This window comes from Lissotriton helveticus, chromosome 7, assembly GCF_964261635.1.
Source record: "Lissotriton helveticus chromosome 7, aLisHel1.1, whole genome shotgun sequence".
Classification (NCBI taxonomy): Eukaryota; Metazoa; Chordata; class Amphibia; order Caudata; family Salamandridae; genus Lissotriton; species Lissotriton helveticus.
Window position 1 is genome coordinate 1,871,458,839 of NC_136068.1, and position 17,732 is coordinate 1,871,476,570.

At 45.6% G+C, this 17,732-nt stretch overlaps 1 protein-coding gene across 1 annotated transcript; it reads left to right on the forward strand.

Annotated features, from left to right (window-relative positions):
* Positions 1-16,523: 16,523 nt before the first annotated feature.
* LOC144769817 (olfactory receptor 1G1-like) lies at positions 16,524-17,504 on the forward strand. The gene has a single exon (XM_078654004.1). It carries the CDS (start codon positions 16,524-16,526, stop codon positions 17,502-17,504), a length of 981 nt encoding a protein of 326 aa, XP_078510130.1.
* The last annotated feature ends 228 nt before the right edge of the window (positions 17,505-17,732 follow it).

The window sequence follows — 17,732 nt, forward strand, 5'->3', positions numbered from 1 at the left end:
GGGGCATACCCCACTTCTGTGGTTTAACTCTGGAGTAGAAGTTGTAGGTGCGGACCTGATGTGTGCAGTCAGATAGTTAGGACAATATCCAGTTCAGCACAGGGGACCACACACCTATGGTCTTCATGCGGTTCTGAAGAATGGGATGGTCTACGGTGTCAAATGCTGTAGACATGTGTAACAGCACCAACGCCACCTTGGAACCTCCATCTACCTCCCAGCGTATAGAGTCTGCCATTTGTATGAGGGCCAACTGTGTACTATGGGTGGGATGGAAGCTGGATTGTAAGTCATGAAGGGGACTATTATCTTCAACAAAGTGAATCTGTTGCTGCCAGGAAAATTTCACATAAATCTTTGCCAGAACTGATAGATAGATTTTGGTGTATGATTGGAAGCTTCAACATGATCTGTGTTACCTTTACTTAAGATGTGCAGGAGGAACGTGTGTCTCCACACATCCGAGTTAGAGACCAATCTAATGTAAGGGTTACATATGATGCTTAAGTGTTGATAGTGAATCTTTGCAAGGATGCTGTATTGGTTTGTGGGCAGGGGGTCAGTAGGGGAAGTAGATTAACACATATGCTAATCGAGCTGAGAGGCTTACACATGAATTGGGTCAAAATCTGAGACCACTGAGCTGGTACACCACTTTACTGATTGTTCCTCAGACATTGGACTAGTACTTCAGCACGCAGGCCCACAGCTACACAGGATAAATGGGTGAGTGGTAGAGCAAGTCCTGGATGGAGGACAAACACACTACCATCCTGCATTGGTACATCAATTTTTGCATCTAGTTCACCAAATCCACAACATCGCTAACTCATGCTGCAAGTCCATCCACATGCTGGAACTGACCTTCAGTTAGATCCACTCCTAGTCAAGACAGACAGCCACCCAGGTCCACAACAGCATCCGGATCAATTACAGCAACAACCTTTACACAGGAAGAAGAGACAGACTCCAGGAGGACATTTGCACACCCAGGGTGCATGCACACACCTCACCATGAACATCCCCTGCCACAGCCGCATGACCGTCCACCTGAGATACCTACTAGAGTCAAGAGTGACCCTTGACCCTGCTTGCAGGCCAGGTCGCCCCTCTGCCACCGAACAGCTCAACCTGTTCCCTGCCCGCTACTGCATGAAGCGCAAGTTTGCCCCTGCTGTGCCCGCCCTTCCACTGTGCATTTGCGGTTGCCAACTGCACTTTTCCGCGTGATTTGTAACTTGTATTTTCTTTCTCCTCCGTGTACGCTGTGCTCTGTTTTTTCCATTGTAGCCGCTAAGGCGTGCTTGTGCATTTTTCCCCCCACCCGCCCCCTTGCTTCTGTGCACCCTTTCCCGCCATTGCCCCTACGGCAACGCCCCCTCGCGGCCACGCTCCCACCTCCCAGCTGCTCCTCACTCCCTGCTTTAAAATGGCGGCCGCTGTGCAGCCGCCCAGCGGACGTGCACAGCGGGTGCGCCACTGGCGCACTGAAGGCGCACCAAAGGCAAGCCCGTCTGCACCCGTCCACACCTGGGCCGTGCCAAGCACCAGACCCCCTGGACCTCGAAGCGGCCACAACACCAGACTGCACTACGACTCCAGCACTCTCCACGCACCCAACCCAGGACGCGATAACTCCTGCTACCGGGCTACCACGAAGGGCACCCAAGGGCCCTTCAACTGCCAGAACTGCAGCTTCAACAGCATCCGAGCCGCTAAACCATCGACCAGAGAACCCACCACCTCCAATGTATCCTCCTCAACACCCGCTCCGCTCGCAAGCACGCCATCGTACTCTGGGACCACCTAGATTCAACCACCCCCGACATCGCCTTCCTGACGGAGACCTGACAGAACAGCACCTCAGCACCAGACATCGCCATTGCCATCCAAGAGGGCTACAAACTCTCCCGCAGAGACCGCACCAACAGAGTGGGAGGGGGAATCGCCATCATCCACAAGGACTCCCTCAGAGTCACGACCAACACCGGCGACACCCTCACCAACGCCGAGCATATGAACTTCCAGATCCACACCAACCCCAACACCACCCTCAGAGTGACTCTCATCTACAGACCACCCGGACCCCGACCACAGTTCAGCGACACCATCGCCAACCTCATCAGCACCCACGCACTCGCACCCACGGACAACATCCTCCTCGGGGACCTGAAATTCCACCTCCAAAACAACAACAACGCCAACTCCACTGCCCTAATCACCAACCTCGCCAACCTCAGACTCAAACAGCTCCTGACAACACCCACCCATGCTGCTGGACACACACTGGACACCATGTTCTCCGCAAGTCAACACATCTCTTTCAACCACACCACCGAACCTTACTGGACTGACCACAGATGCGTCCACTTCACCTTCAGGAAGCCCACCAAACACCAGCGCACCCAACACTGGCCATGCCGCTGCTGGGGCATGGTCACCAAGGGACAACTGACCAGCACCCTCGCCCTGGGACCACCAACCGAGCCCACCAACCCCGACACCACCAACATCAACCTCAAACAGTGGATCAACAACAGCACCGACACCCTCGCCCGACTCAAGACCTCCGCAAACAATCACACCAACAAGAAAGCCATTTGGTTCACCAAAGACCTCCGTGCCTCCAAACGCACCTATCGGAAACTGCAGAAGAACTGGCTCTGCAACTGAACACCAGACAGCAAAAGGGCCCACAAAAATGCCACCCGCAAACACCACCAACTCATCAGGACTACCAACAGGACCGCTTTCATGGACCGCCTACACAACAATGCACACAACACCAAAGAGCTCTTCAACATCGTGAAAGACCTGTCCAACCCTCGCTCCAACACCAACAACATGCCACCATCATAAGACCCCGCAAGATCACCGACATCCACGACAGCTTCAACACCGACACCCCCTCATCCAACGCCAAGACCACCATCCCTGCGACCTCCATCCGCACCAGTTGCATGACCGCCTGGTCCAACGTCAGCGTCGAAGACACCATCAAGACTATGAACTCCATCCACTCCGGATCCCATCTGACCCATGCCCTCACCACGTTTTTAACAAAGCCAGCACAGCCATGGCACCCCATCTCCGAAAAACAATCAACATCTCCTTCGAGACAGTAACCTTTCCGGAGAGCTGGAAGCACGCCGAGATCAACGCCCTACTGAAAAAAAAACAAGGCGAACCCCAATGACCTCAAGAGCTTCCGGCCCATCTCCTTGCTCCCTTTCCCGGCGAAGTTCACAGAGAAGATTGTCAACAGACAGCTGACCCTCTACCTCGAAGACAACAACATCCTGGACCCATCCCAGTCCGGCTTTCGCAGCAACCACAGCACCGAGACCGCCCTCATCGCCATCACTGACGACATCTGGATCCTGATGTACGAAGGAGAAACAGCTGCCCTCATCCTTCTGGACCTATCAGCAGCCTTCGACATGGTCTGCCACTGCACCCTAACAACACGCCTCCTCGATGCTGAATCCAAGAGAAGGCCCTGGCCTGGACCACAGCCTTCCTCTCTGGCAGTACCCAGAGCATCCACCTCACAACCTTCCGCTCCAAGACCACCGAGATCATCTCCGGCGTCCCACAGGGATCATCCCTCAGCCCGACGCAGTTCAATATCTACATGGCACCACTCGCCCATATCGCTCGACAACACAGCCTCAACATCATCTCCTACGCCAACGACACCCAACTGATCATATCCCTCACCAAAGACGCCCACACCGCCAAAGCCATACTCCACAGGGGAATGAAGGCCATTGCAGAATTGATGAAGGACAGCCGGCTGAAGCTGAATTAATACAAGACAGAGGTCCTCATCCTCGGCACCACCCCATCAGCCTGGGACGACTCCTGGTGGCCAACATCGCTAGGAACAGCCCCAGCACCCACCGACAACGCACACAACCTGGGGGTCATCCTCTACTCCGCCCTCTCCATGACCAAGCAAGTCAACGGCATTATGCTTCAACACCCTCCGAATGCTCCGCAGGATATTCAAATGGATCCCCTCCGACACAAGTAAAACCGTCACCCAGGCCCTCATCACCAGCAGACTGGACTGTGGGAACACCCTCTACACGGGAACAACAACCAAGCTCCTGAGACGGCTGCAACGCATCCAGAATGCCTCAGCACGACTGATCCCCGATGCCCCCCGACACAGTCACTTCACACCCCACCTGAGAGGCCTGCATTGGCTCCCCGTCAACAAGAGGATCACCTTCAGACTCCTCATCCAAGCACACAAAGCCCTACACAACACCAGACCAGCATACCTCAACGACCGACTCAGCTTCTACACCCCCACCTGCAGCCTCCGGTCTGCTAACCTCGCCATCGCCACAGTTCCACGCATCCCAAAAACAGCCGCCGGCGGTAGATCCTTCTCCCACCTTGCCGCCAAGACCTGGAACACTCTCCGGACCAACCTACGTCAGACCCAGGACCTGTTGCCCTTCACAAAACTCCTCAAGACCTGGCTCTTCGATCAGTAGCAGCCCCCTCCCCTCCCCCCAGCGCCTTGAAACACTCATGGGTATGTAGTGCACTTTACAAATATCCTGATTGATTGATTGATTGAGAGTCCCACTGTCAACTGCAGGATCACATTCATACTCCTCAGCCACACTCAGTAAGCACTCCACAACCACAGCCCAAAAAACAAATATTGACATCTCCCATCCAACAACAGTTGCCTGTAGTCCGTCCAGCCACCCTTGCACTGGGCAACATTCATCGCTTCCACAGTACAACTTCATGCGGGTGATAGTTCTCCCACATCAACAAACAGACCTAGTAATCCCTCCCTGGACACTGACACATTAGCCATGACCTGGACACCTTCATGAGACTCTTACGTAACTATCTGTTAGAGCAGTATGGCAACTAAGTATGCGTGTTCGCGGGCCGCTTGCATGGTGAAGTTACCCATGCGGTCGTGTATGGGCACAGCACCCTCTGGTTCACCACTGCCACCCTCTGGTTCATCACTGCCACCCTCTGGTTTACCACTGCCACCCTCTGGTTCAGCACTGCCACTCTCTGGTTCACCCCTGCCACCCTCTGGTTCAGCACTGTCACCCTCTGGTTCACCACTGCCACCTTCTGGTTCACGACTTCCACCCTCTGGTTCATCACAGCACCTCTGATTCACCACTGCCACCCTCTGGTTAACCACTGTCGCCCTCTGGTTCAGCACTGCCATCCTCTGGTTCACCACTGCCACCCTCTGGTTTACCCCTGCCACCCTCTGGTTCACCACTGCCACCCTCTGGTTCATCACAGCACCCTCTGGTTCACGCCTGCCACCCTCTGGTTCTGCACTGTCACCCTATGGTTCACCACTGCCACCCTCTGGTTCACGACTGCCACCCTCTGGTTCATCACAGCACCTCTGGTTCACCAATGCCACCCTCTGGTTAACCACTGTCACCCTCTGGTTCAGCACTGCCACCCTCTGGTTCACCACTGCCACTCTCTGGTTCACCACTGCCACCCTCTGGTTCACCCATGCCACCCTATGTCTGGGCACTGCTGGGGGTCCTATCCACACACCCCTCCTATGTCTGGCCACTGCTGGGAGTCCTATCCAGCCACCCCTCCTATGTCGGGGCACTGCTGGGAGTCATCTGCACCCACCCCTCCAATGTCTGGGCATTGCTGGGAGTCCTGTGCACCCACCCCTCCTATGTCTGGGCACTGCTGGGAGTGATGTCCAGCCACCCCTCCTATGTCTGGGCACTGCTGGGAGTCCTATCCACACACCCCTCCTATGTCTGGGCACTGCTGGGAGTACTATTCAACCACCCTCATACTGTTGGGCACTGCTGGGAGTGATATACAGCCACCCCTCTTATGTCTGGGCACTGCTGGGAGTCATATCCACCCACCCCCATACTGTTGGGCAGTGCTGGGAGTGATATCCAGCCACCCCTTCTATGTCTTGGCACTGCTGGGAGTCATACCCAGCCACCCCTCCTATGTCCGAGCAGTGCTGGGAGTGATATTCAGCCACCCCTACCATGTCTGGGCACTGCTGGGAGTCCTATCCACACACCCCTCCTATGTCTTGGCACTGCTGGGAGTCCTGTGCACATGCCCCTCCTATGTCTGGGCACTGCTGGGAGTCATATTCTCACACCCCCATACTGATGGGCAGTGCTGGGAGTGATATCCAGCCACCCCTCTTATGTCTGGGCACTGCTGGGAGTGATATCCAGCCACCCCTCCTATATCTGGGCACTGCTGGGAGTCCTATCCATACACCCCTCCTATGTCTGGGTACTGCTGGGAGTCCTATCCAGCCACCCCCATACTGTTGGGCACTGCTGGGAGTGATATGCAGCCACCCCTCCAATGTCTGGGCACTGCTGGGAGTCTTATCCATCCACTCCCATACCCAACCTGTTAGTGACTGAAATTAGTCGCTAACATCACTATCGCCTATTATCAACGCAGGCGTAGCAATGGAAATATTTGCGCTAAGCGCGAATATCTCCAAAACCTAACGCCTGCTCAGACCAGTTCTCAACCTGTATATCCAATGGAGAGGTGGATATTCAGGCTCAGTCCCTATTAGCAATAATGCCTGAATATCGCTGGATTTCCAGCGATATTCACGATTTCGCGCTAACGCCGGAAATGTTATCGCTTTAGAGATAAAAGTTGCTAATAGCACGTTATCTCTGCGATAAATTCTGGCAATGCGCGGCGATGAAAACATTTCGCTAAGCTTATTTAGCAATAAATATCGCCAATTGTTGATAATACGCCACTTAATTCTTGAAATATATTGTTTTTTTCGTGCAATCCTTTATTTTAAGAACCCTACTTTTCATGATAATATTTTTTCGAGACCAACAAGCATAACTTAAAAAAAGGCACGATGCTTATTAGCCTGAGCTTCGGGGACCATGTCCTGTGGGAGGCCCAGCTAAGGTAGGAGTCGTGGTGCTTTATAAAAGCATGGAACCGTAAAAAGATCGCCCGGTGAATCCATGAGCCCTCTCTGCCCTGTCTCAGCTCATGTTTGCTCTATCTCGACTCTGGCCTGCTCTGGCTGCTTTCTCTGGTCCCTGAAGCCAGATGTTGCCCCTCTCTCTGCACCTCTGTCTCTGCTCATAACATCTCTTTCTGCAGTGATAACACTTTGCAGCTTTTATGCTTCTTCCCTTTCAGGTGCGACTTGGGTTTTTATCAAAGGTAAGTAGACCTTGTAAAAGGAAAGGTAGACATGGAAAGTTTTCCGGTTCTGTCACCTTGACCCATTTTCTTCTCATCATGAAGCCATGGATTTGTCTCTGTTATTATGACACAGCTTAAACACATACACAATATTTAACAAGAGTATTAGGAAATAACAAGTAAAAACTCCCACTGCTCCCTGTGGCGTGTAAAGAGCACGACAGGTGCTGTGGGAAGAAAGCGATGGCGGCTTAATTTTTTTAACTTATTTATTTTAGTGTATTTTACTCAATATAATATGTTCTTTTCTGTAGCTGGCTTCCATCCAATCACTCGGTCAGGCCTTTAGCTCCCCCTAGCAGGACACATTTATTGTCCAACATATGACGCTCACAAAATAGTTGTATCTACCAGCAAACCTCTGTTTGCCAAGAGCTCCTGGTGTATGTGACGTGATTTTGGCACAATTCACAGCCCTGCACATGAAGTCTTTGCTTTCTGGGTTTCAGGGCCATAGTGAGCATCGTTCACGTGCAGCTCTGTCCACCAATGGTTTCTGCCTCTTTTAGGATGACGTGTGGCACACAGAGGGCACACAGAGGGCACACAGAGGGCACACAACACTGCAGGGGGAGGAGTGGACCTGCCGAGGAGCTGTTGCAATAAAGTGCATGGACGGTGGAGAGTGGAATGTGGCTCAGTTGAATGAGCTGAAAAGTTTCCAGGACACTCTTTAGCTATTTAAAGTCAGTAGATAAAAGTGCACAATTCTCATAAATGAGTCACTCACTTACCAAGGAGCATGCGCGAAAGTCGACCCAGAGGCAGTTTATAGAGCACATTGTTTCTTTAACACCACAGTCACAGCTGCCTTGTGATGTTTTGATATAGCCGGGGGAGTATCTTCCAGTGGTGCAGCTGGTGCAGTGCACCGACCCAGACATGAGAGGACGCCTAACTACAACACCGCACCAAGTCCTAAAAGGGCACTTAAATAACAATGATGAAGTTCGAGAGGTGAACGAGCATTAAAGATGAATTTTATTTTTGTTTATAAAAGTTGTCACATTTACTGTGTTTTCCAAGACAGATGTTTGTCTAATCTTCTGACAAATTGCTCACAGCTTCTTGTAACATAGTGACTGACGTTTACTTTTTTCTCGATTACTGAAAGTCTGAACTATTTTAAAATCTTCTTGGTGTGAAAGAAAGGCTGTGAGCTGTCCTTTTCATTTGACACACAACACAATTTAAAAACCTATAAATGAACTGCACATATATACTTAATTCTAAAGTGTGATGAAAATAAAGATATTAATAGGATCAAATTAGCAAAACACTTTACTTGGTTATGCGCAAATGATAAACATTCATCGAACACCCAAAGTTCCACCGATCATTGTTTGAGCTCTATAGTTTTTCTAGGTTAAATTGTATGTGATGCAAATTAGGTTGGTCGCTAAAGGACCTAACTCATGAATATTAATGAGTTAGGTACCGGTTTGCGAACCATTGGGAATCGCTAAAATCAGGCGGCTGGTGCTGCAGACCACCATGTCGATGAATGCTTTTCAATGAACAATCTTTTTTTTTTTAAAGCAGCCAATTTTCCTTAAAGAGGAATGGGATGCATTTTTTTTTAAAAGTGCTGAAAAATGTTCTTTTCATTTTTTCAGCGTAGGTAGTATTGCGAATATTTTCCAACAGCATCTCAGTTGAAAAACATTCACATATACCACTGAGATTTGGTAGTAGGTCAACGAAATTGCAAATAGGACTTTCTTCATCCCACGAAGCCTTTTTGCATTTGCAAATTGACCAATTCGGGGAATCAGCCCATTTGCGACCGGCAAAAACGTTTGTACTTGTGGCCCATAGACTTACTTAGTACAGAGAGCTGGGACTGGGAACATGAATGATTGAAGTGGTCTTTGTCTCATTTTATGCTAAAGAAAAAAACAGGGGTAACTTTAACAAACCTCTTGAGGTCACTAATGAACAAATGATCTTCTGAAACCCATGGAAACTAGCAAGAATCTCAGAAAATGAGATGTTGCCCCCACTGTGAGACATTGAGAAAGGGTAAACTTGAGTAACTGTTATACACAGCACTGTGGTAGAAGTAAGCAAGCTAACAATCTAACATGGAGAGCCAAGGAAAGATGCTGCCTTGGCTCTACGAGTCAAAACACAAACTGAGCCTTGAGATCATTTCGTCTGGAATGGTGGAATAAATGTGTTTAAAAACATAATTTTTTGACAAGCTTTTCACCTTCGTACACCAGATTATAGCACTGCAATTAGAGGTGTTTTAGTAAAAGTGATTTTTTACATTAACATAGACACATTTGTGGATCTATGCTCCACTATGATGAGAACTAAGTGAACTAAGAGGCAAGTCAGTTGTCATGTGCATCCAATATGTGGGCTATATTCTTATTTTATACAAAGCAATGTTAAAGTCCATTAAGTAAAACACATTCTATGTTCCATGTCGGTCATGGAGACTTTTGTACATCACTCAGCCTCACATATCTCAAGGTTTTCTAACATGAAATAATGAATAAAAGTAGAGGCAAAATAAAATAAAATAATTACCTAAGATCAAACAATTTGTTCTCAAATTGTGCAACTCAGTCACTAGACTGGCACCCCTCTTCTTCTCCTGTCTGACATCAAAGTTAAATGGTTTGTCTTTCATTCTTAGGGCATGAAGTTTGAGCGTGCGTTGCAGGCAGAAGGCACAGAAAAGCTCAGCTAATCTTGGGCTTGAGCGCTCAAGAAGACCTCCCACTGAACCAGATCCTGCCACCAGGTTTGAACCTTCAGTGACTCACAATTCCCTATATTTTACTCTGGATATTCTGTGCTTGACACAATCTTTAATGCTGCTGCCAGTTTTATATGAGAAGAAATCTTAGCTTGCACTCCTGATGACCCTCTTTACCCATGTTGAGTGTGAGGGAAATTTTCACTGCTGTCAAATTCTGCACACTGTTTGTATTTGTGTGTTTACACACCCTTTTCGACTGCTGCTGCACATTCTGTTCCTGTTATGTGCATGTGAGGAACATTTGCATTGTTTATGACCGGATCGCAATGTGTTCTGTGGGTGTCAGGGAAGCCTGTACTCCTGCCTGATGCCGTGCCTGTTTTCTGGGTGGAGACTTTACTATGAGTGCGAGTCAAGCTTATGCTCATACACCCCAGTGTTGTTCCTTACACTTCTACCAAATCTGAAATTCTGCTTGTTTGTTGTATTTAAGGAAGGAGTTAAATGGTGCATTCCAGTGTCTTTGCCACACCTTTTCTGTGTCTTTGAAGGAAGCTTCCACAGGCTGGCCCTGCAGTATCACACTTGTTCCATATCCTTGAATTTAGCTTGCCCTGCAGTATCACATGTGTCCCATGTCTTTCAGGGAAGATTGTGATTCTCTTGAGCAGTGTGCTTTGTCTAATGTGTGTGATAAAGAGAGCATCTGAACTCCTGCCCCCCCGTGCCCTTAATATTTCTGTGTGTTTTAGGTCTTCCAAAAAGATTGTTTTCGCTGTCTCACCAGCCTTATGTTTCTCACAAACAGTATAGAATCCTGCTCAAATAAAGTCGGCTTTAGATAATCCAATTTCAGTTATTTTTCAGAAACAGTATAATTAATATACTAGCTCAGCCTTCAGATCAGCATTTTAACTACTGGACCTTTATGGTGTCAAATATTCTGATTTACAGCATTTTGATTACATACTCCGAGTCACTCTGCATCCAGAGAAGTCCGACCTCCGGAGATATTTCCTTTAGTTCAAACACACACAGAGGCTTGTGTAATTGAGTAATGAGAGTACAAGAGGCTCTGCTGCCATTGCCACTGGACCATAATTTTCTTATGCAGAGCACCAAGCATCATTACCGCAAAGTTCTAAACCATGCCACCATATTTAAATGTATTCTGCATATTCCATTATATTTTACTGTTCCAAGACAGCAGACCAGTGAGAAGCATTACTTAAAAAACAAAACACCTTACACATTTAGTTTAGTTATTCATGTTTTGTTTTACTTTCTTTCTTTCTTTCTTTCTTTAATGAGTTTAGTTTATGCTTACACAGCAAAAAAAACAGTACCTTGTTTTTTTTAGCCGGCACATGGGTCTTTTTTTGTTGCCATTACTCTTCCTCGCAAAAGTTCATTAAGGCCAGACTCATAAAGTCTGCAGTGCTCGTCTAAGTATGGCACATGGGAGATTACGATAACCTTAGTGGGCATACAGGCTTCAGTGTAACTGATGCACTAGAATCTAAATCTATGTTCCTATGCCACCCCCTCTCCAATCTCAAATCCTTCCTAATGTGCAGTTTTTTTGTGTGAGCAGTGTGCATATTTGAATGCAGAATAGCCACATTGTTTTATTAGTGTATTGAGAGGGATGTTTTTGTGAGAATGAATGTCTTTTATGAGTACAAGGTAAGTAGTCTACAGTTTGAAAGTTGACCATGTATGGGTGCAGAGTGTGGCATAAGCCTGTATGAGTGCAGCAAGGGGAATACACCTGTGTGAGGGTAGCAGTGTGAGTGTGTAGGGTTTCTGCATGTTTTGTACTTGTGTGCATGCGCTTTACAAGGGCCAAATCTATTGGCTTTGACAATGCTTTTTAGGGTTATGGTTCACTTGCAAGGAGTGGAAATCTAGTAGAATGTGCATAAGAGTTTTAGTGAGTTTTGATATGGCAGATGCAGACTTGGTCGAAGAAGGTTGAGTATCGTCAGGGGCAGCTGACATTCAGATATGTCGCCCTAGCGACGGTGCCCAGTTTCACCGCTTGCAAAAGGGCTTATTGCAACCTAGCTATGCCACTGAGAAAGGCACCTTTTATTCACCTCACCATACATTTAGTTTCATCCACTGTTCACACCTTATAAAGTGTCTACATTTCACAGAGCTGGATTGGGAACAAAAACCTACCTTGGCAAAATTGTTCAGGCCTTTTCCCTCTATTGCACTGTTCAGGAAGAGTAGTGGGAATACCCAGCCCTTTATAATGGGTGTTCATATTACAACATATTTCTTCAACATATTGATTAAGAGTTTTCAGTGCATAGGCACAAAAACCCCATCCAGTCCTAAAAGCAGTACCCCAGTTTGCAGACTACCTGGGAAATGCCAGAATGCCCAAATAGACAGCCCACCTTGTTGATACTGAAGTGGAAGAGATTCATCTATGTGCTTCTCTGTGCTGTTGATCGAAATTGAGTAACATTTACACCTGATCCTAATCAATACAAATGAAAGTGAAGATGAACGAAGTGACCCAAAGGCATATCATTTTGAGGGGTGCAAATAATTATATTTGCAAAAAAGTAATATTATAATCTGTGATTGGAAATCTGCCACATATTTGTTATGTCAATTAACTCAATTCTGTTCCCAATGTTGCTAGTTAATCAAAACAAGGTATAGGTATGTAATGTGAATACCCCCATGATCACACATTGTGACTAAGTGAGGGAAGCTAAGATGTGGCTGTCTGCAATTGAAACACTGAGTCATTTGTCTTTGTGTCTTTACTTCGAGGGTGGATATCAATGTTGACAGATGTGCCTTGACAGCAAATTCATGAAGTGTGTGGGGGCCCACTGCAGCAACTCTTCCTGCAAATGTGTGGCCTAAAATAGTAGCTTGTCACTTTAAACCTCACTCTTTTCACACTGTTGTTGTTCTTCACAGCCCTGGAGAGTGTCATACATCATGTGGTTAAAAGAAACATCATTGCAGTCCTTGGAAATTGGCATGTAAAAGAGCAGTGTTCTCAAAATCTTTGCAGTAATTTTTTATTGAGTTACTGCTTGAAAGCACAAGCTTCAACACAACGTCTGTAGAGTGAGTTTAGCCACAGTGATAATTCCAATTAGTAGTGGGTGCTTGGCCAACAGTCCAGAGTAGCCAGGATTGGTGGAGCGAGTCATCAGTCTACATGATGATGGGACCTCCTCGGCAGCCAGATTAACACTCATATAGAAGTCTTGCTACCACAAGGTTCAGCCTGACTGACACTTATGGCACTGTTATTGGCTCTCTTAACCATACAGCAGCACAGCCAGAGACAAATGGGTCCAGTCTTTGTCTACTGTCACTGAGACAGAGCCAGTATCACACAAAGTGAGAATTGGAGGTATTAATTGAAGGCATGGCCGCAGGAGAGGTTTGAGCAGACAGGTGTCTGTAGCAGTTGGAAAGCTGGAACAGCTAATGTGATTTAGTCTTTCTCTGACTCATCTTGAAATGTACTTTAGACTTTTCTGTGGTTAATTTTTTTGGTCTGGGTAATGAGGAATTGTCGGGGAAGAACTACTCTTGTTGTAAATCTTGCAGATGTCTCTGGAGCCTGGGCAAGAATACTGGAACCAGTCACTCTTAATGCTGAGAGCAACCACATAATGTTGAATTGTTTCAAACAAGGACACCTTTGGAGCACAGATCAACAGTGACAGACTGAAGTTTAAGCGGGACAGACCGGGCAGCGTATAAGCAAGGCCCCTGTCTCGACTTTAACATCTAAATTTTTATGTTCTGAGGGTGATTTGATGAGCCGACACTTGGCATGAGCTTGTTCCTTTAGGAGAACCAATGGAGGTGGAGGTAAGGGCAGCACGTGTAGGCTGAGAGCCACTTGACCACAAGTGTGGAACCTGCATCTTTCTATCATAAGTGAATTCAGTTTCCATTTGTAACTCCCACTCTAGATCAAAGACATTGAAGATGTAGTACCCTGCCCACATTGCTTCAAAGAGTAGAAAACTCCATACAGCTTACTACCCAACTTCACAAGGTTCTATATGGGCTGGATAGATGGGAATACATCTGTCATTGAATATAATGAAACATGTACAACTCCAGTACCCCCATGTGCCTACTATTATTTCCTTATAATAGTCACAGTGAGTACATACTTCTTTAGCAACTGAGGTATAGCTTTGGTCTGAGCAATATAGTTTCCTAAAGAAGCAATCAACATCTCTCCTTAAATTCCTGGAAAGAGTGTGCAGTGTTCCTGGGGTAACATACTTTGTGTAGTTTAATGATAGTGCATCTTTCTGCATGGATTGGACTACTATGAGTCTGCATCCTCCCATTGTTCATAATTACTCTATTTTTAGTTTAGAGAGGCCATACTCACCTTTGATGGTTATGAGGGATTGAGAGTGAAAGTTTAAATTTCTAGCGTTTTACAATGATGGACTCTCAGGTGATATTCATACCGCTGCCAACCTGCTCTATTCATCTCTACATCATTTTCTATGAGAGCTGCATCTCACATCTTCTTTCCCCTCAGAACTGTTTTCCCAGCAGCCAATATTATCTCTAAAAAAATGTCATGGATTCCCGGTTGACCAAGATAACTCCTGCTGTGGTCTCTTAGGGCATTCTTCTGAGTATGTAGATAATACAATTAGATATATATCTTCCATAGTTTCATTGCAGGAACTCTTCGGTCACTTTCTTAGGTCAATGATATAGCTAAATTGTCTTCCATTTCTCCAAACATCACAAAACTGCCTACAGCTTACTGCCCGCCTCCACATGGTACTGTCTGGCGTGGATAGAGGGGAATTCAAATGTCGCTCAACATAATGAAAATGTGGAAAAATACAGTACAGTCATGTATTGAGTCACTACTAATTGCCTGTAACAGTTACAAGGAACATACAGCCCTTTTTACATACACCTTGTGGCAATATATTTCCTGAAACAGGCAGTCAACATCTTTCCTTAAATCCTGAAGATGAGTGCGCATGTTCCTTGAGTACCATAAATGGTGGGTATTGCTGAGAGTTGACCTTCATGATTGAGTTGAGCCATAAGGAGTCACTTTACTTTGTCAACAAGACATCGAGTAGGACAGCGGCACAACAGATCAGTAGCAACGAGCAGGGCGGTCACAGGACTGTGGCAGAAGACCAACTGCAAGATGTCAATTTAGATTTGAGTTCCAAGTAGTCTGAAATCATTTGATGGACAGCTTTCTCCATGAGTTTAGAGAACAGGAGTGAGATAAAACTATGATAATTAGGAGGTTCTGTACAGTCTACAGTATGAATTTTTAAATAGAGGTAACACCTGTTTCCAAAACTCAGGACTGATGACGGGAGAATAGAGGCATTGCAAAGGGTCATTAGGAGAAGAACAAAGTTGTCTAAAACTCATACAAATCAAAGTGGGAACCCAATTGCATCATTCAGAAAGGGTGTAATATTCTCACATTCAGATAATAAATTCAAAGCTGCTAAGGAAGGCCCTTTAGGATCAGCAAAAAAATTCCTAAAGCGGTTACTACTGGTTAAGCCACAAAATGTACATGTATTTTTTAAATCTTCTCAGTGACTCTTACAAACATCCCTATAGGTGGTGGTTATGATGTTGCTAGCATCAGCTAGTGAGGCAAGCATGCCATGTAGATCAGATGTGACTCTAACGTTGGATAGATTGTATTGACAAAGGTGCGTCTGATGCTGCTGCAGGTGTAAGTTCAGCAAAACTGCCCTGTTGCTGTGTTCCTCTTTTTCATATCCATTAACATATGCAGGAGTTTGTTTCTGAAAAAAGCAAACACAAAGAATTGGCCTAAACATGGAGAAGTGTTTTTCTTTTTGCATTGTTGTCCCCGCCGACTTTCGCCATGTCTTGCAGATTGCCCCATACATGGTTGCCAGTAACTGTACGCAGAACAAATGTCCATCATCATTTAGAAGCCAGGACGCTGCCAGTGTGGTAAGTAGGAGTGCCGCCACTTTAGGGCAGAGCTCTTGCTCCACCAAACTTAATCAGGCTTTGTGTTTTATTGAAAAGACATTTGTTTTAGAGTTGTATATAGCTCTAACTGTTTGAATACAGACTGGTATTAAAGGAAGTACTAGAGACTGCAGATTATTTAATTATTGAACAGAGATGAAAGGATGCACTGCATAAGTTACTGATTGTTCTGATTCATTGAAGGAAACATTTCTACTTACTCTAGCAATCAGTACTTAAATGTCATATGTAACTGTTAGTGTAAATACAACATTTTCCTGTTGACCTCTGGTTGAAGAATGCTAACTGCTGTACCCTGTGGCACACTCAGTGATTCAGGTATAAGAAGAAACCATGTAAAAAAAGTGCAATTACAATCAAGATTAGAGGAGACCAATCAATAGTATACATGTTAGAATAGTAATTCTGTGCTCACAATGTTTCTTTTGTTAATGGCAAGTATTAATCAATCAAATCAATTAACTTCACATTATTTTATCCACAGATTATCTTTAATTTCTATCATTGCTGCATTTCGGGATCAATGAATAAAGAAAATCTGAGCTCAACTGAATATTTTTTAATCGTTGGATTTTCGGATATTCCGCAGTTGCAAATTACACTTTTTGTTGCATTTTTAATAGTTTATCTGTTAACTTTAGCAGGAAATCTTCTTATCCTGACAACAATTTACTTAAACGCACATCTGCAGACACCTATGTACTTCTTCCTGACACATTTGTCCTTCCTTGATATTTGTTACGTTTCAGTCCTTTTTCCAAAGTTGCTGGCCCACTTCTTTCTGGAGGGCACATTGGTGTCATTTACTGAATGTCTAGTACAGCTGTTTTTTTTCCTAGACATGGTAACAGTTGAAGTCCTTCTCCTCACAGTCATGGCTTATGATCGGTATGTCGCTATCTGCAATCCTCTGCGATACATGGCCATCATGAACAAGGCTGTGTGCATGTGGTTGGCTGCTGGAAGCTGGGGTGTTGGGCTTCTAAATGCAGCTCCACATATTGTGCTTTTGACCAAGCTGTCTTTCTGCAAATCCCACACAATTACCCACTTTTTTTGTGATCTGATTGCCTTGTTGAAGATTTCTTGCAGTGACATTTTCAACAATGAGAGACTCATTTACATCTGTGGAGCTGTAATAGGAATGATGTCATTCATTTTAATCATCATATCTTATATTAAAGTTGCTGCTTCAATTATGAAAATCAAATCCAAGAGTGGGAAGGAGAAGGCCTTCTCCACATGTGCCTCCCACCTCACTGTGGTTGTTTTATTGTATGCATCGCTCTGTTCTTTGTACATGCGGCCGATATCCACATATTCAAATAAGGAGAGCAAAATAATGTCTATGTCCTATGTAGCTGTTACTCCACTGTGTAACCCAATTATATACTGTTTGAAAAATACAGAGTTTAAAAAGGCTCTAAGCAAATCAAAGAAAGCAAACGTAATGTATGATACTGCAAGCAGGCTGCATAATGATAAAGGTGCCAAACCAATTTAGAAGACAGTATTTTTCCAAACTATTATTGTACTACAATTACATTCACTGATGTATTGATCCGGAACTGCTTGTGATGTCCTTCCAAAATTCAATCTAGTTGCTAATGTTTTAGATGAATGCTATTTTAAAAAAAATATTTCCAAACAAACACCCATTTAATTATAGTATTTTTTCTAAAATAGGAATGCTTTCAGAAATGTTAATAAAAGCAGCATATTTACATTAAAA

Excerpts from the sequence above, each read along its gene's own strand:
- LOC144769817 (XM_078654004.1), top strand. The coding sequence starts at position 16,524 with ATGAATAAAGAAAATCTGAGCTCAACTGAATATTTTTTAATCGTTGGA.